The 23,242-nt window shown below is 42.5% G+C and overlaps 1 protein-coding gene across 1 annotated transcript in view; it reads left to right on the top strand.

Annotated features, from left to right (window-relative positions):
* Window positions 1–21,448, top strand: part of epb41l2 (erythrocyte membrane protein band 4.1 like 2) — a 41,740-nt gene extending 20,292 nt beyond the window's left edge. The window contains 12 exon segments of the mRNA XM_053231701.1: window positions 2,631–2,705; window positions 2,855–2,890; window positions 4,151–4,210; window positions 7,059–7,220; window positions 10,946–11,062; window positions 11,652–11,705; window positions 12,031–12,594; window positions 14,825–14,953; window positions 15,271–15,369; window positions 15,475–15,555; window positions 17,121–17,227; window positions 20,299–21,448. Of these exon segments, the coding sequence (XP_053087676.1) occupies window positions 2,631–2,705; window positions 2,855–2,890; window positions 4,151–4,210; window positions 7,059–7,220; window positions 10,946–11,062; window positions 11,652–11,705; window positions 12,031–12,594; window positions 14,825–14,953; window positions 15,271–15,369; window positions 15,475–15,555; window positions 17,121–17,225 (1,482 nt within the window). The 3' untranslated portion in view covers window positions 17,226–17,227; window positions 20,299–21,448.
* Window positions 21,449–23,242: the final 1,794 nt, after the last annotated feature.

Below are 23,242 nucleotides of genomic sequence, written 5' to 3'. Positions count from 1 at the left end.
ATGAATAAAAAATAAGAAAGGAAGAAGGGAAGTTAAACTGAGGAAGAAGGGGAGAGAGAAAGGAAGGAAGAAGGGAAGAGAATGGAAAGAGGACAAGAAAGGAATAAAAAAGAAAGGAAGAAGGGAAGAGAAAGAGAAATGTAGAAAGGAAGAAGGGAAGAGAGAGAATGGAAGGAAGAAGGGAAGAGAAAGAGAAATGTAGAAAGGGAGAAGGGAAGAGAGAAAGGAAGGAAGAAGGGATAAGAATGGAAAGAGGAAAAGAAATGAATAAAAAAATAAGAATGGAAGAAGGGAATAGAAAGAGAACTGTAGAAAGGAAGAAGGGAAAAGACAGGCAAAGAAACAAAGAAGGGGAAAGAAAAGAAGAAGGGGTGAGAAAGGAAGGAAGGAAGAAGGGATGTGAGAGAAGCAACATGAGAAAGGAAGAAGGGAATAGAGACAAAGAAGACCGGAGAAAAAGAAAAAACAAGAAAAGATGGAGGGGGAGAATGAAAGAAAGATAGAAAGGAAGAAGGGAAGTGAAATTTAGAGAGAAAATAGAAAAAGAAAGAGAGATGGGTAGAGAAGAGAAAGAGAGGAAGAAAGAAAAGTGAAAGAAGGAAAGAAACACTCGGCATGAACACTGGAAGTTTGGTGCTCATGTTGCTGGTTGTAGATGTAAACTACACACACACACACACACACACACACACACACACACACACACCCCTGTTCTCCGTCCTTATTCCCTTCCCACCTCCCCAATCCCTTTACAGTCCTCTTCCGCACTGTGACCTTTGACCTCCGACAGTCTGTGTGACTAACGCTGTGTTTCTCTCCTCTCCCTCCTGTAACGTCGTTTCCACTTTTCTTTTCATCATACACACTTTTTCTTTTGATCCTTCTTTGTTCTGTCGTTATTTCTCACCTCGCTCTTATTTTATTTCCCTCACCCCTCGTTCACCCAGTCGCTCTTCATGTTCCCGTTCTTTCCGTCCTCCTCGTCCCTGTCGTCCCTCCCCCCGAGCTTGGACACCATCTCCGAGCTCGATGTCCTGTCCGACGTCTCGGAGGATGAACCCGAGCTTGATCGCGACCCTGTCCCTGACCCTGACCTCGAACCCGACCTTCCCGTTGAACCCGATTCCAACCCTGACGACACTGACCCCGCCCACTGTGCTGAAGAGGGCGTGTCTGCTTTTGCCCCACCCCCTTCCAGTGTTCTCCCCGAGCACCGCCCACGTCCAGGCTCCTCCCTCCTGGCCTTGTTTAAGGGTGCGCACTTGCTGGACGAGGACGGCTCCATCGCCCTGCCGTGTCCTTCCTTCTTCCTCATTTTCGCTGTCTTTCTCTCAGCCTGCCACTCGGTGGCGCTGTCCCTGGCACTCGCGCTGCCTCTCGCAGTGTCGCTGTGCTACCTCGAGCCCAAAGCTCACATCCGCTTCTGGGCTGCCGAGGTCGGCGCGGACGCGGCGTCTCAAGAGGAGACGTGTGACCCGGCCGCCTAAACCGCCCCTCGACCCCTTTCCCGCATTAGCCCACAACCTCATCGCTTCCTCATGCTATGCACTGTGGTAGATTTATAAAAATAGCTCTCATCCCTCCATCTCCTCCTCCTCCTCCTCCTCCTCCTCCTCCTGCTTGTAAATCGATTTTCCCAGCATTCCTGAGAGGGTCTATTTATAGCTGCCAGCCTCGTTGACCCCATTAGCGAGCGTATAACTCGATCTGCTCTCACTGTGGACGCAGAAAGTCTTTTAATAGACTCGTCCTCTGATACGACGTTTATTAAGCTTTACTTTCACTCAGAGATTAAAAACCTGCAGTTCAGCCCCAAGTGAAACCTACACAAGGTCCCCTTTACGCCGAATGACAGTTAGTTAGTTAGTTAGTTAGTTAGCTGGTTAGTTAGTTAGTTAGCTTCATCAGGACGTGCTTGTTGTCTGAACGTTGCTTTCCAAGCAGCGGAGGTCTGTCTCTTCCCAAACCTCTTCCAGTAACGTTCCTAAATTTTTATACACTTCCATCAAATGAAATATCACCTGAAAGATAAAAGCAGCCGTCTTCTATATCACGTCAAACTTCAGTCATTAAGAGGTGGAGCCTAGGGGGCGGAGCTTAAAAAAATAAATAAATAAACGAGTGATTCTCTAAGATGGCCGCCCGCGTTAACTACACGGTGAAGTGTGTTAGTAGTTTTATAACCGTTTTAAATCCCACAGTATCGTACGTTTACCGGGAAAAAGATTTTCGGTAGACGTTTAATACTTGCTACGTAAACACCACCAAACGTCAAATACCTCGGACTGCATACGCTTCGTTTTCATCTCTTAAGCTGCTTGTAACCGCTTTAACGTATAATCTTTAGCGTCTTTGCTATACTTTGTCTATACATTGTCTACATGAGTAGTATTTCTGTGCCGTTAGTCCCAGTAAACAACCTACGCACAGAAAAGTCCGGAAAACAACCACCGCTGTTGCGTTACGTTCCCTTGCCCCGCCCCTTAACACTGATTAGCCAATCCCTGAGCTCGAGTCTTTCTCCTCATGACCTCACGCACCTCATTTTATGGAAATGTCAGGCCTTCCCATCATCCATTTCACCTTTTCTTTTCCTTCTGATTGAATCGTCCATCATTTCCACCAATCAGATTCCGCAGGTGGAAGAAGGGGCGGAGCCTGGGGAGGCCACGGATGCAGAAGTCACTGCCGAACACGTAGCTGAGGTCTGCTGCTCACCTTCCCAGCATGCATCTCTCTCTCTCTCTCTCTCTCTCTCTCTCTCTCTCTCTCTCTGTGTGTTTATAATTTATTCGCAAATCGAAGGTGAAATGAGTGACTAACTCTTCCTTTTTTCCTCCAATCGTGCTCCCAGACTGAAACAGAGCGAGCTGATTCCTCTCAGACCAAGGTTCATTTAATCACCACGCTGATTTAAGATGCTCCTTCAATTCCGTTCGCTTTCTTTTTATCCGTCTGGGCTTCTTGGTTCTTGTTTTTATCATCTTGATGTGATTTATTTATTTTTTTTCCTTCATTTTTTCTTATTTTGGTTTGTGGATGATGTTGATGTTGTGATGGTGTTTGTTCGCCACTTTATTGTGAAATGAAACAGAAACCCGTCCAAACTCTCATTTAGCGAAACCTTCAAGCCCCTGACAACGCGGTTAACGTTAATTACAATTAACTACAAACGTCACGTTTTACGAAAAAAAAACAAACAACAAACTAAGTGTAGATTCAATTAAAAAACATCCTTTATAGCAGTTTGTCATTAAATCTCTCAGTTTTTCTTATAAAACTTTTATTATAATATTACTCATCTTTCTTCTTCTCTTTTTTATTTTTATTTATTCATTTTATTTTTATTTTCTGTTGCGTTACACCCATGTAGAGAGATCTTGGGTGTTAGGAAAGACGCTGTATAAATCAACTCCCTAAAAAGTCTACAAATTCTTCATTAAAACCTGCATGGGCGTGTCCTTAAGTGATTGGCGTTGCCGTTACCCTGGCAACGTAAACGATGTGACAATTGTATGACTTAACTTTTTCTAAGTTGCAAGTTATGATGATGTTTATCGTTTTTAATTTTAGAACAATTATGCATTATTTTTTAACATTTTTTTCTCTATTTTTTTCATGTTATTTATTTAGTGTTTTTATTTATTTAAAAAATCTCTCAATATATATTTATATACTATATATTTATTGACTTATTTTAAAAAGAAAGCCAAATCAAAAATAAGAAACAAAAAAATAAAGCATCTGTTTGTTTGTTTTTTTGTAGTTTTAAAAAAAAAAATTGAAAAAAAAAACAAACTTCATGTTAGTTTGCAAAGCTACTGAAATATTTCCGTAAATAATTTAATTGAGAAGCTTAAGTGTGTTTTAATCTTTAACATTTACAGGATGATTGTTTTTTTAAAGTTGTCATGGGCTTTAACATTGAAACTCTAATCACTCAGTACAGTTGAAACACACACACACACACACACACACACACACACACACGCTGTTCCCGGAGGCGGTTTGGACGGGTTTTTTAACTGCATTTGGGTTTGGACTGTTCACTCACTCACTGTTTCATTTTATTTCTTTTTCTTTCTTTTTTTTTTTCCCCATTTATGCCAACCTTTTTTGTTTTGTCTGGTTTCTGTTTTTGACTCTGCAGAGCAAGCTGAGAGTGCAGGGAGAGAATATTTATGTCAGACATAGCAATCTAATGCTGGAGGTTCGTATCACTGCGATCAGACGGGGGATTAATATTTACCCTAAAATTCATTTCAAATATGACCAAAAATCAGAATCTCGAGTTTGTGCTGTGCTCTCGCTCTTCTGAGCTGCCCTTCACTCTCATTCTGTGTGTGTGTGTGTGTGTGTGTGTGTGTGTGTGTGTGTGTGTGTGTACACTCTTGTGCATGGTGTAATGGATGCATGTGTGTGAAATGTGTGAAGTGTAATGCTTTAATAATTTTGTGTGTTTTTATTTCTTAACCACTAATCCTTTTACTTTCTGCTTTGGGTTGATCGTGTGTGTGCGTGCGTGTGCGTGCGTGTGCGTGCGTGTGCGTGCGTGTGTGTGCGTGTGTGTGTGTGTGTTTATGTACTTAACATTACTGATTACTGATTGAGTTCATCCAGAGTGAAACACACACACTAAATAATCCTCTACACTAAAAAGCTACTATTCTGAGAAACGTAAATATTAATAAAATCATGTCGATGCTATTTGCACAAATGTGCTGAGAGAAAGAAAAACAAAACGGATGGAAAGTTTTCCAAATGAAATCGGAAAAAAAAATTAGGAAAATATGAGTTAAAAGAAAGAAAAAGCGCGTTCAAGAGAGTTTGAATGCAGGAAAGTAATGAAGCATTGAATGCACTGATAACAGGTAAGCATGAAGAAAAAAAAACCCAAAAAGAACAAGAATGAAATTGAAAATTAAAGAAAATGGGAAAGGGTAAAAAAAAAAAAACCCGAGGTAATGAAGAGATAGAGTAAGAAAGTAATAAAAAAATAAAAGGGAAAAAACATTAAGAAATAAATAAAAATGAGGAAGAACAGACTTTTTTAATGTGATTGAAAGAAACGGAGAAAAGATTTAGGGAAAAAGTAAAGAAAAAAGAGCTTAAGAAAGAGTAAGAGAGCAGAAAGTAATGATGTACTTTTTTGTCCTGAAAGGAGGAAAAAACTAACAGAAATGAGTAAAAATGAAGAATGAAAAAGAGGGAAAAAAATTATGAAGTGTGAATGAAGTACAAAAAATATTATAAATTAGAAAAAGTAAGGAAAAGGGGCGATATTTAGACAGAGTAAGAGAGTGGAAAAGTATTGAAGAAAAAGAAAAGGAAAAAATAAAATAAAGTAAAAATTAGAAGAAAGGAAATAGAGAAAACAATTCAATATTTAAGAGGAAAAAATGACAGAAGGAAAATAGAAAAAATAAGGAAAAAAGAACGAGATTAAGAAAGTAAGGATGTAATTAAAAGAAATGTAAAAACGAGAAATAAAAAAGATGACAGGATAGAAAGAAATGACTGGAATGAAAGGAAAAAATAGAACAAAGAGAAAACACTAAATAAAGAAAAATGTAAAATATAAATAAAATCAAAGAAAAAGAAGATGTAAAAAAAAAAAAAAAAAAAAAAAAAAAAAGAAAAAATATCAGGTCACTAGTTGATGTGCACTTCTGAGGGGAAGTCGAGAGAAGAAGTGGATTGGGACACAGCCTTTAACCGTGTAGCTGCTGTGTGTGTTTCACTCTCGAGTGTTTCAGCAACTACGCTGTGGGGGGAAACCTGTAAAGCCTCGGCTCACTGCTGCCCACACACACACACACACACACACACACACACACACACACATGGTGACGGACATCGCCAGGGTTAAAAGGGGTGCGGCTTAAGTTACATTTGATCAGCCAATCATAAAATATTTGTGTTATGACATTACCCCTACATTTATGTTTCACTACTTGATAAAACTTAAGAATTAGTATAAAATATATTCGCTAAGATCGTTACCTAAACAGAGTGGTTTAGCTAACATGATCGTATCGTCGCGTTGTAGTAGCTACGTTACAGTGTAGTAATGTGAGATCAATCATTTTACTGCACAAAAAAATTGTAGTCTGAATTTCGTACGTTAGCTAACGTTAAGTAAACTGTTATTGTGTAACTGAACCCAGTAACCGAGTTAAACTATTTAACTGTCTAATGAAAACTACTAACCAGTTTTTGCTAGCAAAGTAGCTAGTGTTAAAAAAGAAGAAAAAAAGAGGGGAAAGAATGAAAGAATCAAGAAATCGAGATGCAAGAATGAACGATTTGAGAAAGAATCAAGATTTATGAATGAATGAAGAAAGATAACAAAAATGAAAGAATCAAGCAATCAATATTTAAGAATGGAAGAACGAAAGAAAGAAAGTCAAAGAACGAAAGAGAAAATCAGGAAAAAATTAAAGAGAATCAAAAATGGAAGAGTAAAAAAATAAAGAATGAATGAATCAAGATGTCAAGATTCAAGCGTGAATAGAAGAATCAGCGATGGAAGAAAAAATCAAGAATGAAAGACAGAAAGAAAGAATTGAGAAAAGAAATATGAGTGAAAGAAACAAAGGGAATGTGTGAAGAAAGAAAAAAGTTAAAAGAGAAGAGAGCAAAGAAGGTAAAGGAAAAAAAACAGATAAAGGAAAAGTGAAGGACTCAGGAAATGGAAGAAGAAGCAGAAAAGAAGAGGAAAAAAACATAGCTAGCTAATTTTACGTAAGATTAGTGACCAGGTGCAGAAGCATGTCAGCTGATGTTAGGCTACTTATTTATTTATGAAATTAAACTTGGTTTGTAAAGCTAGTCAGTACAGGTGATGATGTAATGACTGGATTGGTTCTGATTGGCTGATTAAAGCTAAGCCCCGCCCCTCATTGGCCCCTGGTCGGATGCCATTAGGCAGAATCTGGCCGTTCCTGATGTTCCAGCAGTGAGGCTTGGCACACACTCTGCTCCATGACTGTGTATTCTCACATTAATGACGTGGATGTTGATTCCCCTTCCCTGTCCACCGGTTGCCGTGGCAATAGGATCTGGATAAGACTCAGGAGGATGTTTTGAGGCATCAGGCTAGCATTAGCGAGCTAAAGCGCAGTTTTATGGAGGCGGCTCCAGAGCCCCGGCCCAGTCAGTGGGAAAAGCGTCTGACGGGCAGCCCCGCCGCCACCAGCCTGCGCCCGCCCGTCCCAGGGGTACGTGTGCTTCTGCGCCGGGATTCACGCCACAGACCCTGCGAGCCGACACGCCTGCATGCAGCGCTCACTCTGCTGTCTCTCTCTTTAAATTTTGGTTTTTCTACATGGCAGCCGGACTTGTTTATCTCTTCTCTCTAGTGCCTCAGATTTTATTTTGTCAGATTTAAAATCATAAAATCAGTGTAAGACCAAAACGCTGGCTTGTGTCTGTAACCCAGAGTCACCCTGAGAGGTTTCTTAAACAATCCCGGCTGCCTCATGACTACTTCCTGTTCTCCCAAAGCCCACTGTCTTCCACTTTTAATCAACGGTGGACGGCTTTGCGACTCTGACATTAGGGGCTTTAAGCATGGACGTCTGCAGGGACTTGCTTCTTCCTGACATGTTTACTTTTTGGAGTACTATGGCATAAATGGATTGGCATAGTAGGCAGAATTTTTTATGATGCTGTCCTGTCAATTCAGGGCGTGAGTTGTCGAAGGCTTTGTCCTGCCACTGTAGCAGCTTAGAGTTACCTGAACACAGGAGTGTTAACACAGATTTATTTCCAAATGCCAAATCCATCCCCCGACAGTCACCCTGCTCCAACACAGTCGTCCCTTCCAGCAGTGTCCATCACAACAGCTGTGCCCCTCAACTGTCATTTTCACACCTTTCATAGTCATTCCCTCCAACAGATGTCCCTCAGTCGCCGTCCCTCCCAACAGTTAATGTCCCGCCGACAGTCGTTCCATCCAACTGTCTTCCCCACAGCAATTATCATTCGTCATCCTCCAACAGTCGTCCCCCAAACCCTGAACTCTCTCCCCCACCACGGTTGTCGTCAGCAGTCATCTATCCACCCAAAAGACCTTGTCAACCTTTCAACGGTCATTGTCCTCCCAACGTCATCCCTCCAGCAATCGTCCGCTCCAGCAATCGCCGTCCCTCCAACATTCAATTCAGTTCAATTCAATTTTATTTGTATAGCGCTTTTAACAGTGTCACAAAGCAGCTTTACAGAAATAAATGGATTCACAAAAATATATTGTAAATATTTGAATTTATCACTGTGAATTTATCCCTGATGAGCGAGTCAGAGGTGACGGTGGCAAGGAAAAACTCCCCGAGATGATATGAGGAAGAAACCTTGAGAGGAACCAGACTCAAAAGGAAACCCATCCTCATCTGGGTGCAACGGATAGTGCAATTATAAATAAATCCCTTCTATTGTGTACTATATGGACAAATAGTGCAATTGTGCAACCAATAAATTCATCACAGTTTTTGCAAGAAGTCCGGCTGGTTAAAATCTATCCACCACCCCCCCCCCAACTGCTGTTCCCTCTGTAGTCACCGTCCCCTCAACAGTTGTTGTTTCTTCAACAATTGTCATCCCTCATCTGTCATATTCCCCAAACAGTCACTGTCACCCCCCAACTGTCATCCCCTCAACAGCCAACTCAACAGCAGCCATCTCCTCAACAGTCGCAGTTCCCTCAACAGTCACCCTCCCAACAGTCGCAGTTCCCTCAAGTCACCCTCCCAACAGTCGCAGTTCCCTCAAGTCACCCTCCCAACAGTCGCAGTTCCCTCAACAGTCATCCTCCCAACAGTCGCGGTCCCCTCAACAGTCACCCTGCCGACAGTCGCGGTCCCCTCAACAGTCACCCTGCCAACAGTCGCAGTTCCCTCAACAGTCACCCTGCCAACAGTTGTCGTTCCTCCAACAGTTTTCATCCTCAAACTGTAGTCTCCTTAACAGTCGTCTCTTTAACAGTCATTGTCCAACAGTGGTCCATGCTTAAAGTCTCTAGTGGTCGCCCAAGTGGATGTTCTTTCATGCTCACTCTGATCTGGGCTCAGCAAAAAGGGCAGTTTTCTCCAAAACTGTGTTCTGCACTTGATGCTCTGCATCTTATTCGCCCCTGATGGGAGAATCATGCAATCTGATTGGTGCTTGGCTTTGGATTTGAATTTCCTGCTGTTTTCTGTGCAAGATTTAAAATAGATGTCTTTCTTTTATTCTGCTTTATTTGCTTGATCTTTCCACTGTTGCTTTTTGTACCACATTGTATTATTATTTACTGCTATCGTGTTTCTTTCTGGGTGATTTTCGGTGCCTGTGTTTGCAATGTCGTACATGTGAAAAGCTTTTTTTTTTTTTTTTCTGGGACAGAGTGGTATCACCCTCTCCATCTTCACTCCATCACTTGGTTGTTTATGTGCGCTACTTTTCACCTGGTTGTTCCGCTCCTTCCTTTCCTCTTCTCTTGAGGGCCACATGACTCTCAGTTGGTTCTCTGGGTTTACGATCAGGTCTCTCGCTGTTCTTCCAGGTTCTATATCCAGCTGCTTTCTATGGGTTTAAAATGAAGCGATTTCCTCTCACAGTCATGACGTCCCAGGGAACCTCCAACTGTTTCTTAATGCACTTGGTCACAATCTCCAAATTCCGACTAACTGGTGATATTTCTCCTCTTTCTATGCAGAGTGGGTGGGGCTAATCTTGGGTAAGCTAGCTTAAGCTTCAGCGAGTGTAATTAGCATATAACGTGCGTGGTTGCTACATGGAGGTTGAGCAGTCTTGACTCATGTCATTGTGTTTGGTTGCTCGTGGGCTGAGAGTCACAGAGGGCTGTCAATCAAGCTACTCGTTAGAATATTAGACCACACCCACCTCAGCATCTTATCACACTTCCTTCTTCATTTAAGGCAATGTTTAATATTTCACACATTGTTCCCTGGGATTTTATTGGCTATGTTGCTACAGTTCTCTGTAGTAGCAAGACGATATAAACAGGCATGTCTTCTAATTTTTTTTCTCTCCACATCAAGAACATTACTGTTTACGAATGCATTATTCAGAATAAACAGATAATGTGTTCTGTACAAACACAGATATGAATAACAGAAAAAAAAAAAATGTTCCTTTTTTTTTTTTGTTCTGGTCAGGGTTGCGGTGGTTTAAATTAAGCTACTAATTTGTTTATATTTTTCAGAAATTTAACCAACTAAATTTGTTAAAATATCTTTTTATCTGGAAATAAAAATAGCCGTGAGCATGGGATTTAAAATGATCCATATCAGAGGGTTTGGATTTAATTTAAAGAAAAAAAAGTCCCAGTTTTGGATGTGTTTTCAGGTTTAAGTACAGGTACAGATATTTGGAGCACTAAACATGTACCAATAGTGGCATTGCGTGACCCTCTACTCCACACGCATGAAGAAATAAAGCTTGTTAATGCTCACATGAAGGGTCCTCATCAAACTCTGTAGCTGTGAATTAGTGCATAAATTTGCCACCGCAACTACATAACTAACCATATGTCGGAAATGACACCCTTTCCTCTGACTAAGTGCGCCATTTTGTGGGGATTTTAGTCATGTGAAATGAAACCCAAAACCCTTAGTTGTTTATAGTGTATAGAGCATCACTTTAGACCCAGCTTGGGTGCTGTATCAGGACAGCATTAGCTCCTCTCTCGCTTCTTCAGGAACGATGTGGATAAAACAGGTTTAATCCCGGAGGTCGAGGCTCAGCTGGACACTCCTTTGAAGAAAACAGTGTTTATTTTTGAACAAACGATGGTTGAAAACATGTTCAAGTTTGACTCACTACTACGAGACAATTTATTGACCCGAATAATTGGGTCTTTCTCTCTCTTTGTCCCTCTTTGTCCCTCTTTTCCTGCCCTCTGCCTGTCCCACTTTCCCTCGTGTTTGTCTGTGTCTGTGTGTAGAGTTTAGAAGAGGAGCTCACTTCTCTGTTTCTGCGTAAAGTGTGTTTCTCTGGCTCCCCCGAGTCCCGCAGTGGCACGGTCTCTCCAGCAGAGGGCGCTGTCGCTGCACGGTCCGAGGTGCTCTCTGCCTTCTGACGCTAAACTTCCTCCTCGCTCATCCCCGTTTTCTCTCATTTTCTATTCTCTCTCTCTCTCTCTCTCTCTCTCTCTCTCTCTATCTGTCTTTCTCGCTCATTATGTGCGATGGCTAACTCTGCTCATTTACATTGTCATTTTTTAGAAGTTTGTGTCCAGATTTGGTTTCGTTTTGCAAAACTGGATGTTTTTAAACCTCATCTTAATTGGCTAACTAATTGGGAGTCGCCAATTAGTTACCTTTTATTCAGAGGCTTTTATTCTCTGACAAAGTGTCTTTGTACTGGAACTGTTTAAATTGAGACTAATTAGTTTTAAAGATAATTAGCTGCACTTATTATTATGTGCTATTAGCATCTTTTTAAATATTTAATACCGATAACCGAGAGACCAGACCGGACAAAACCTTTAAAGAATGTGTTTGAAAATCATCCACATTAATTCTTTTTCTTTTTTTTTTTTTTTTTGCTTGTATGTTTGTGGATACGGTGGTTCTCGTCATCGTAAAAACATGCTGGATGTAACATGCTTTGAGTGACAGTTGCCTATGGTTACCGTTTATGTTCCACAGATAAACCCCGCCCACCTCGAGAGCGCCCTGTCTGACAGCGGTGACATCAGCAAGGTGGTGTCTAAATGCAACTTAACACCAAGCTAACTCTCACCTCACCTCAGACCTAACACACTGCTTCAGCCATCTATCCATCCATCCATCCATCTATCCATCCATCCATCCATATATCTATTCATATATATGTTGATTCATCTGTTTTATGTTCCTGCTTGTTAATTGTTTTTTCAATGTGATTTAGTTCATTGTTTTTGTCCATTCCGTTTTGTTTTGTTTTGTTTATCTGTGTTGGTCATTGTTTCTGTTTTTTCTCTCCATCCCTTGTCTGTCTGTTGTTTCGTTTTTTTTTTTGTTGTTGTTTGTTTGTCATCTGTTATAGAACGAACAGAATTCAGGGCTTAACGGTGAGCCCGAGGTTATAGAAGTCGTGGAGGAGATCATCGTTATCGAAGAGGCCAAAACAGACAAGCCCAAAAGCCCCGCCCCGGAGGCGTCTACTGTGGTAACCGTGGTTACCGAGAAAGCCCCGGAAGCAAAAGAAGAGGAGGTGGAGCCGGAGAAGAGCGGCTCGTCAGAGAGCGAGAGTGAGGAGGAGGCGGAGTATCAAGCTCAGCTTCCCGCCTCCAGAGACTCCACCCATCTTATAAAAGAGGAGCCTGAAGAGGAACAGGAGCAAGAGGCGGAGCTTCAACAGGAAGCCACACCCACAGAGGCAGAGCCACAGCCGGTCAGCGAGTCCGTGAAAGAGGAGGAGCCACCAGCACTGGCAGAAGAGGAAGTATCCGGAGAAGAAGTCTTGGTGACTCCTGATGAAGCACCCAATGGTCACGCTGATGACGCCGAAGCTCCGCCCTCTCCCTGCGCTGTGGCTGAGGAGCAAGAGGAGGAGCCTTGTGTCGTCAACGGTGACGCGTCGCACATGGAAACGGAGCGCGTCCCGCAGGTGATCTGTTGCTCGGAGGTAATTGGCTGAAAACCCATGAAATCGCAAAGATGGCTGACTACGCCATCCTCCTCTTCTCCTTCATCATCCCTTCATCCCTGTCCTGCTGCCTTTCCTCTCCACCGGAGAACACCGCTATCACTTTCTCTGTTGTTTTTACACTCACAAAATGGCCGCCTCATTCGATTCTGGCTATTAGTACGCATGAAAGAAGCAAGAGAATAGCGACACGCCGTGACGCGTCTGTCCAAAATTCACTCTTTACTCATATCTCATTGTTTTGTTTTTGGTTTAAAATTGTTCATCATCTTAATTTTCCATACACACTCAAAACACACTCTCAAACACAGCACACACACACACACACAGCAAGTCGTTTACATACTGTGTGTTGTCACTGTGGTGAAAGGCGCTAGCGGTTCACGAGAACGTTAAGGTGTCCGTCAGAAATGCATTTACGCCAAGGTTCCAGAACCTTCTAAGAAACAGAAGAGTTGAGGAACTTTCCTGAGTGAGAACTTTCCCAGATGTGTTCCTGCACAACCATGTTGTTTGTTTAGCAAACGGTTAAAATTACAGAAAATATGGAGGAGGTAAACGTTGTGTTTTTGTTTAAATTATTTTCTTTGTTTAATCATCGATTTTTGATTAAACACCAGAGTTTTAAATGGCAGGTAAGAGGCAAGCATTGGTCAGGTTGTGAGCAAGCTCCGCCCCCAATTGTACCTGGTTTACAAAAGAGTACTGACTCTGTAGCAAAAGTTCCAGCAAATAAAATTCATGGGATCTTTGGTGGAACCCAATTTAAGTTCCTAAATCCCTAAAAAGGTTCCTGCTGTGAAATTGTACCTGCTGTTGTCAAAGAACGGTGCGGAGATGAACAGAACAAAGACTTTTTTGGGAACCCAGAAACTTTTTTTTTGTTTTTGAAGCTTAGGAACTTTAAGCTTGGGGCGGAGCTTCCTGTACTGAATACTGCTGATTGGTTAAATAAAAAAACCTCATAGAAACAATGACCAGCCATTTGCATTTAGCTAACAAGTGTTCTTACACTTTATTCTGCTTGGAGCGTGAAAAGCTACGTTAATATTAATGTCATTAAAAAAAAACAAAAAACAAAACTTCAACCTCAGTTTCTTCTGATGTCAAGATTCTGGGGAAAAAAGCAAAGTGTAGTTTTCATTCAGGAAAGTTCTTCATTCGTCCTCAAGCCAATAGGAGATGATTTGGGGCGGAGCATCTTCGCTTGAATGAATAAAAAAAAGTTGATCTCCGCCCACACGCACTTCTCTAACAAACCTGTAACGCAATGACGGATGCTGAAATGTCCTCGTACCTTAGTTTGGGCTGTTTTTTCCTTTGCTGTGTGTGTGATTGCGCTTCGTGTTGTTTCCTGCATGTTGTGTTTCTCAGTGTGTGTGTTTGTGTGTATGAGCTCCTGGGGGATGAGTGTGTGCTACCCGTTACCGGTGAAGACGGGTCTGGATGACTCATCCGCCGTCCCACTCATCCTCCAAATGCACACTGCTTTACCTGCAGGGAGGCGCTTCTGTGTGTGTGTGTGTGTGTGTGTGTGTGTGTGTGTGTGTGTGTGTGTGTGAAATTTATCCGCAGAAACCAACCAAACCTGCAGTAAAGCAGCATCACTTTGCAAACTGTACCAAAGATCAGCATGTGATCTGTTTGCTTCCCTTTGTGTGAAGTTTATTTTTGTTCCAGCTTGCTGTGATTGTTTGCATGCACCGATTTGAGTTTGAGTTCATTTACGTGTCTTTGAGATGGAGCTCATTTGAGTTAGAGATCATTTGCGTTTATGTTCATTTAAATAAGTTTTCCATTTGAGTTTGAATTTATTTCATTTGAGTTCAAGATGATTTGAGTGAATTCATTTGAGTTGATTTGAGTTTGAGTTCATTTTAGTTCGAGATTGAGTTTGTTTGAGCTTTTCATTTGAGTTGATTTGAGTTTGAGTTCATTTGGATTGAATTTATTTGAGTTGAGTTTCCTCATTTGAGTTGATTTGAGTTAGTTCCTTTGACTTGATTTGAGTTGCATGATCACACCAAAGACCTCTAGTTTGCAGCTTTGGGCCTTTCTTTCTTTCAGTTTGTTAAAGCATGAGAATCCTCCCGCTGATCTGTAGTGTGTGCGTGTGTGCGCGTGCCGTGAGTGGTGGTGGTGGTGCTGGTGTGTTAGCAAAATGCTAACTTTTCTACCCCTGAACTCGTAGCCCCCGGTGGTGAAAACAGAAATGGTGACCATCTCGGACACGTTCGCGGCTCAGAAGACGGAGATCACCACCAAAGAGGTTCCCATCGTCCACACGGAAACCAAAACCATCACGTACGAAGCTGCACAGGTAACAGCACCTGATGCACGATCTCCACCTGTCCATCACACACTCCGAGTCTGGGTTCAGGCTGCGTCCACTTTCATAATACAGTCACAGAACGAATGAAACTGAGCGTGCGATAAACCCCGCCCCCTTTCTCTTTCCTTTGGTTGGCAAATTGTCATTGTTTCCGCCTCCAGCCTTGTTCTGATTGGCTGCCGGAAGACAGTGAGATAAATAATGTTTAAAAAAATAACAATATGTAGTGTTTTGAGTGTTCAGTTCTCATTTTAGCACGTGTGTGTGTGTGTGTGTGTGTGTGTGTGTGTGTGTGTGATGGGCAGTTGGACGGCTCCGGAGACGGTGAGCCCGGCGTGCTCATGACGGCTCAGACCATCACCTCGGAGTCTCTGTGTACAACTACAACTACACACATCACCAAGGTAACACACACACACACACACACACACACACACACACACGCAATGGAATAAAGAAAATGGCTCCTTCTATTTAACTTATTTAACAAATTTGTTTTTGATTGACAGACACTAAAAGGCGGGCTGTCAGAAACACGGATTGAGAAGCGCATCGTCATTACAGGCGACTCGGACATCGATCACGACCAGGTGAACACACACACAAACACACACACACACACTTTAACACACACACTTTAACACAGCCATGTAACCCAACCCACTACATAAATCACGACCTGTGTTTTCGGAACCGAGGGAGTTGGAAAAGTGGGCGTCATTCATAGGGTTTGTTTCCATGGTTACAGCGACGTCTTTGGGATTGTGACTAGCAGGGTTTTCAGCAGTTAAAATCAGCAGGACACGAAACCCAAAATGGCCTCCGCATTACACACATCTTTATTTCGCTGAGTGACTGATGTCGCCGCTTCATCTACCTATGCGTACCTAGTGTGAGATCCGAAATTATTGGCACCCTCGGTAAAGCGTAATTAGCATAACCTCACAACCTGAAAATACGAGCGAAATCTAGAAAGCTACTTTTGGTGAAAACGCGACGCTTCTCATCACGCTTTAGAGCAGCATCCACACTGTGAAGCATGGTGGTGGTAGCATCATGTGGAGATTTTATTTTTTTTTCCTTTTTTTAAGAGAATTAACCACAAATTAGAATACCAGTAATATCCCTGTCTTATTGTTGTCCCAGCTAAAGTGAGAATTATTTCTCTAGCAGCAGTTGTGTGATTGGCTGATGGAATATATCCGAAGCTCCGCCTCCTTGATGGATTTTTTTTTTTTTTTTCTCCAGCACACTGATCTGTGCACTTATTTTGAGATTTCTTGAGTTCAGTGTTGCTAGAGATGGCATCAGCTTTAGACTATAACACACACACACACACACACACACGCTCAGCGGCGTGTCTGTGTGCTGGTTATAAAGCAGATTGTCGAGATTGTTCTGATTAGCCTCAGCAGTCATGTTCCTCTCTCTCTCTCTCTCTCTCTCTCTCTCTTTCTCTCTCATTAAGGATGTACAGTGAGAGCGTGGGAGAGAAAGAGCACCGTAATAAACACCACTGTTTCCGTAGAAACTGACTCTTACCATTAACACCAGTACAAACCTGTTTCCATCCTGCAGATCCTGAAAGATGTTTTATTAAAATGAAAACCTCTTACCGAAGGACCTCACTAAACAATCACCATCGTAAACGGAGTTTAGATAACAGGCTCCAGTCGGAAAAATAACAACGACGAAAGGCACGTGAGCGAGTTTAACTTCCTCCGTTCCTCAGCTTTGAGATGCGACGTGCATTAATCCACTCGTTCTAATCGCAACAGCTCGTGCACAGAGACTTTCCTTCTCCGCTTTCTCGGTAACATGACAAGCTGCGGTTTTTTTTTTGGTTTTTTTTTTTTGGCTTAAAGAGAGGCTGGTGAGGGAACGATGTAAGGGACATCACGAGCTAAATGTTATCACATCAAACGTAACTATAAACGGATAAAAAGCATGACGTCGTTCTTTAAGAAATTAAAGATTGTAATGTTTGTCAGGTTGTCGTGGTGTAAGAGGAATAAAACACTTGGGGACATCACATCACTTCCTCACTCGCTATATATACTCACTACAGTGTTTATGACGTATATGACATTTTCTGTTATATTCTGCGTGTGTGTGTGTGTGTGTGTGTGTGTGTGTGTGTGTGTGTGTGTATCAGGCCTTAGCCCAGGCCATAAAGGAAGCCAAAGAGCAGCACCCGGACATGTCAGTGACCCGTGTGGTGGTGCACAAGGAGACGGAGCTGGCCGAGGATGATGAGTAAAGGTAGGTGTGTGTGTGTGCGTGTGTGTGTGTGAGAAGGGTTTCCATGGCAACTCGACTTTAACCAGAGCTTCTTTAGTTCAGGTCTCATACAGTGTGTCCTAAACAGTAGTGTTACTCTTACACGTAGCTCGCTAACCTATTGACTGAAGACAAGTTAGCGTGCACGTTACTCGCTAAGCCGAAATTAAACTTGCACTTTGATTTATTACAAACACACACACACACACACACACTATTGTTTTAATGTAAACTGGCTCACTACTCCAACCTGTTGTACACTCGCAGTGCATCATGGGTAATACGCACGTAAGTGTCCATGGATGTAGTAGTATTTAAAAAGAGAGAGAAGTTAGACGAGTTACTGATGTTAGCTTGTGCACTTGTTTTCATGTTTCTGAAAGAATTATTAGCTAATCAGGAGCCATGTTAGCGTGCCGTCCGTCCTCGTATCACTGATTTATCATTAGCGTAGCTCGAGCGTGCGTGTGTGTGTGTGTGTGTGTGTGTGTGTGTGTGTGTGTGTGATCAGCTCACACTGAAACTGAAACTGCATTAATGAGTGTAGAGATTTAATGAGAGGGATTTCTCCTCCATGCTTTTGGCCGTCTCGGAGGCTGCGTGTGTGTGTGTGTGTGTGTGTTGGGGGGTGTGGTATTTTTGGAGATGGTTTTGGAGAGAATAATAAGAGTACAGAGTTTCCACACACACACACACACACACACACACACACACCTCCTCATGCTTACTCATCGCTGAAAGATAAACCAGACCTGTCCCTGAGACACGACCCTGAGCTCACTGTCTTGAGTTTGGCTAGCACTCCATGACACGCGTGCTGTTTTTAGTAAATCTGGGTGTGAATTTATAAATCACTTTGTTTCCCAGCACTGATGTGAAAGGGGGCGTGGTCAGAGTGATGTCATGACGGTCTGATCGCAGCTCTTGGTTTAAAGGGTAAAGTTCACTCGCTGAGCTGATGGAGGTTCGTGATTTGGGGAGTTTTGCTGGTGTTGCTGAAGATGGGGTCAGGACCGACACCTGTCTGATCTCTCTGTCTGTCTGATCTCTCTGTCTGATCTCTGTCTGTCTGATCTCTGTCTGTCTGATCTCTCTGTCTGATCTGTCTGTCTGATCTCTGTCTGATCTCTGTCTGTTATTAGAGAGTAGGAAGAGAAAGATAGACTGGAAGAGAGAAAGCTAGACAGAGACAGAAGCACAAGAAGACAGTGAGAGAGAAACACAGACATAAAGAGAGACAGAAACAGGAATTGGAAAAGATAGACAGAAGGAGAGAGAGAGAGAGAAAAACACAGGCAGAGAGAGAGAGAGAAAGAGACACACACACAGACAAAGAAATATACATCGAGAGAGAAAGAGATAGACAGAGAAATCAGAAAGAAAGAGACTGATAAACACAGAAAGATAGAAAGAAAGACAGTGTGAGTCTGATAGACAGACAGCTACAGAGACAGATGCAGTGAGAGAGAGAGAAAAACAGAGAGAGTGAGAGAGACACAGAGACAAGAGAGAAAAGTCCCATACACTGAGAGAGAGAGAGAGAGAGAGAGAGGAACAGATGAAGAGAGAGATACAGGGGGTGATAGATACAGAGGGAGAGAGAGACAGAAACACAGGTGAACAGAGAGAGAAACAGAAAGATTGACAGATCGAGAGACAGATGGACAGAGAAGAAACAAACAGGCAGAGAGTCCGATAGATAGAGACAGATGAGAGAGAGACAGAAGAAACAAACAGGCAGAGAGAGAGACAGATGGACAAAGAGAGAGAGAGAGAGACAGATGGACAAAGAGAGAGAGAGAGACAGATGGACAAAGAGAGAGAGAGAGACAGATGGACAAAGAGAGAGAGAGAGAGACAGATGGACAAAGAGAGAGAGAGAGACAGATGGACAAAGAGAGAGAGAGAGATGGACAAAGAGAGAGAGAGAGAGAGACAGATGGACAAAGAGAGAGAGAGACAGATGGACAAAGAGAGAGAGAGACAGATGGACAAAGAGAGAGAGAGACAGATGGACAGAGAGAGAGAGAGAGACAGATGGACAAAGAGAGAGAGAGAGACAGATGGACAAAGAGAGAGAGAGAGAGAGACAGATGGACAAAGAGAGAGAGAGAGACAGATGGACAAAGAGAGAGAGAGAGACAGATGGACAAAGAGAGAGAGAGAGAGAGACAGATGGACAAAGAGAGAGAGAGAGACAGATAGACAAAGAGAGAGAGAGAGATGGACAAAGAGAGAGAGACAGAGACAGATGGACAAAGAGAGAGAGAGACAGATGGACAGAGAGAGAGAGAGACAGATGGACAAAGAGAGAGAGAGAGACAGATGGACAAAGAGAGAGTGAGAGACAGATGGACAAAGAGAGAGAGAGAGATGGACAAAGAGAGAGAGAGAGAGACAGATGGACAAAGAGAGAGAGAGACAGATGGACAGAGAGAGAGAGAGAGACAGATGGACAAAGAGAGAGAGAGAGACAGATGGACAAAGAGAGAGAGAGAGAGAGAGACAGATGGACAAAGAGAGAGAGAGAGAGAGACAGATGGACAAAGAGAGAGAGAGAGAGAGACAGATGGACAAAGAGAGAGAGAGAGACAGATGGACAAAGAGAGAGAGAGACAGATGGACAAAGAGAGAGAGAGAGAGATAGACAAAGAGAGAGAGAGAGAGACAGATGGACAAAGAGAGTCCGATAGATAGAGACAGAGACAGATGTGAAAAGGCACAGACGGACAGACAGACAGACAGACAGACAGAAGAGTGTGACAGGTGTTCAGTGAAGTGTAAAGGAGAGCTCTGTCCTCATCGCAGTCGTGCTGGAAAACGCTGTTTCTGATCTCATGATGAGAGAAAAGTGAAAGAGAAGAAAACAGGACGTGTGTTATATAAACATCATCATCACTAATTCATCAGAACATCACTTCTAATAATAAACTCATCTCTGTTTATCTTTTCATTTAGGATCATGAGCACTGTTGGTCCACTGAACACTCTCTCTCTCTCTCTCTCTCTCTCTCTCTCTCTCTCTCTCTCTCTCTCTCTCTCTCTCGTTTCAGAGCTGAAGCCTGCGTTTCATCTTTCATTCCTTTTCGGCCTGAGATCTTTCCCTGCGTTCTCCGAGCGAGTGATCGTGTCTCTCAGAGAGGACGAGAGCGAGGACGACGCCGATACTCCATTTATTATTGTTCAAAAAAAAAAAAACAAACAAAAAAATCCAGAACCACTTCAGCTAACGTTTTTGTAGTGTTTATTACTATTTTTATTTTTAATTTTTTTTCCCCCCTAAAATGTTGTCCAATGTTTATTAAGTCCAGATCGGATTTTTTTTCCTGAATTCAGCATTCCGATGATTTTTACAGAGTTGCTATTGAGAGTCCACTTGGGTGGATAAATCTCTTCTATTCTCTCTCTCTCTCTCTCTCTCTCTTTCTCTACAAAATATATATATATACACACAATTTATGATCCTGAACCTTTTTTAAGTGGGAGGGGTTTAATGTTGTTTAGGAGAAGTGGGCGGGGCTTCAGATGAACCTCAGTCTCATTTAAGGGACCAGTGTGAGTCGGTTTACTTGCACATCAGTGCCAATCTTTCCTCTATGCAGACACACACACACACACACACACACACACACACACACACACACACATTCCACCACAGGGAGGCGCACTTCGTCTACCTCTATTAGCAAAAATAAATAAATAAATAATAATAAAAATTTTAAACCAATACAAAATGACCAAAAAGAGATTTCCTGAAAACTCTGGGCAGCTCAACGTGTTTCACTTTTCCTACACGGATTTTATTCCTCCTAGAAGAAATTTCCCGTCGTGTTTGTACGGATGAAACGGATCGCATCGTCCCCTTTGTTAAACATTTTATTAAACACTTTCTTTCCTTTAGTTCATTTTTCACTACATCAGTTTTACACCAGGATAAAAAAAAACAAACAAACAACTCTCTTTCTCTCTCTCTCTCCCTCTCCCTCTCCCTCTCTCTCTCTCCCTCTCTCTCTCCCTCTCCCTCTCTCTCTCTCTCTCTCTTCCCCCTCCACCCCTGTACATCGAGGCGCTCGTCTTTCCGCCTCTTCGTCGTTTTATCAGCTTGTTTTTATCAGTTTTGTGTTTGTGGCTCCACTCGCTCACCACTTCCTGTGTCCTCTCTTTGTGTAACACTGTTCAAATAAAAGTTTGTTTATTCTCTAATCATCGCCTCCTGACTCGTTTCAACTTGTTCCAGCCTGCAAAGCTCCGAAATCAACATTCAGCATCATCTCTCTTACACCCTCCTCTTCCTCTCCCGCTAAAGCTCAGAAATTGTGCTGTTACGTCGAACGGGTAGTGGAGGTCTCTCCTGAATGTTTTCCTTTTCACGTCACACCCAAACCTTCAAACTTCGTTAAGCTCCAGAAGGTCGTTGCTAAATTTAAGTACAACTTCTGTACACTGAAGAAAAAAAAAAAACTTACATATTCAGGTTTGTCTACATCACTTCCGGCTGAAAACTTCAGGGGCGTGGCTGAGGAGGTGGAGTTTTACAAACGGTTAAATCAGTGACCCCCCACATTTTATCATCATTTCCTTTACTAAGTGAGCAGTAGTGTGACGGAAGCCGAGTCCTTACTAACACACGGATAATTCTGAAAAACGCTTTTCATGTAACTTTTCATGGTATTTCCTAAAAGTTTCCCCTCCGCAAGGAAACGCAAACACGCCAAAAAATGTCACACACTGACCCGTCACTGTTACATCATTTCCACCATTTTTGTTTGGCTACGAGAACATAAAACACACTTTCTTTTCTAAATACCTGCTATAGAAAACTTCATCTTTTTGTTAATGCATGTCATGTCATTCTTTTTATCCGTTTATAGTTACATTTACCGTTCGTGAAACAGGTGCGTTCCTGTTCTCACTTGCGTTATAGCAGCTATAAACAGTCGTTCCTTCATCAGCCTCTTTTTCCTCTCTCTTACACGCAGCTTGTCGTGTTACCGAGAAACCGCAACGAAGCGTAAACTCCTCTGTCCTGAAGACGTCAGAAAGCTTACGGCTTTATCTCTGACACTGGAGACTCCTTCCATAAATGTTTTCTTCACAAGATATCGACGATTACACACTTTTGTTTATCTGTTTATTATTAGCAGAGCATCTGCTGTACAAGTCCTTGTGAATGAGGAGTAACTATAGAAACGATAATGTGGCTAGAATAAGTGCATTAATATAAACATGTGATTTGTGGCCGCAATACTTTATAGAAAATTAATCAACACCTTCTGACCAATCAGAATCCAGAATTCAACAGTATAAACGAGTTCATTACTGAACTGAGTCCTGGGTGTGTCTGTGTAGAATAAACAAACAGATCATGTCTCGCTGATGCTGTGGTTGAACGTGTGTGTGAGAGAGAGAGACTCCCAGAGCTCGTTGTTTTTCTCATTGAGGTCCTCGTGTTGTGTCCTACTTTCCAGAAGCCTCGTTCCTGTGAATCCCCAGCTTCTTTTCCTCAGCTCTCTCTCTCTCTCTCTCTCTCTCTCTCTCTCTCTCTCTCTCTCTCTCTCTCTCTCTCTCTCTCTCTCTGTGTCTGTGTGTGTGTGTGTGTGAGAGAGAGAGAGAGAGAGAGAGAGAGAGAGCTGTCATGTCAGCATCTGTATCGGTGGTGCTGATTGGAGCAGAGTCGATATGCCGTCTCCCGCGGGTCCCGGACCTTAGACAACTCCGCCTCCACTGAGACACAAAGAGAGATGAGTGGAGAACATTACTGAGACAAATGGACTTGTTTTTGTCTCACACACACACACACCTCTGTTCATTTAGTTTCTTAAAGCTCCTTCAGGATCTGGACTTCAGTAAATATTTTACTGCACAGCACTCCACACTGCTACCCTTATTGAAAAATGGCAGAATTCATGAATATACATGAATATGCAAATCAGGAAACGCCCCCAAATCCTCCTGCCATCCCTAATCACCAAATATCGCTAACTTACCAGCTAGCTA

The sequence above is a fragment of the Pangasianodon hypophthalmus genome, chromosome 30 (genome assembly GCF_027358585.1).
Source record: "Pangasianodon hypophthalmus isolate fPanHyp1 chromosome 30, fPanHyp1.pri, whole genome shotgun sequence".
Lineage (NCBI taxonomy): Eukaryota > Metazoa > Chordata > Actinopteri > Siluriformes > Pangasiidae > Pangasianodon > Pangasianodon hypophthalmus.
Note: the sequence above shows the minus strand (reverse complement) of the source record. Positions and strands in the feature narration are given on the sequence as shown.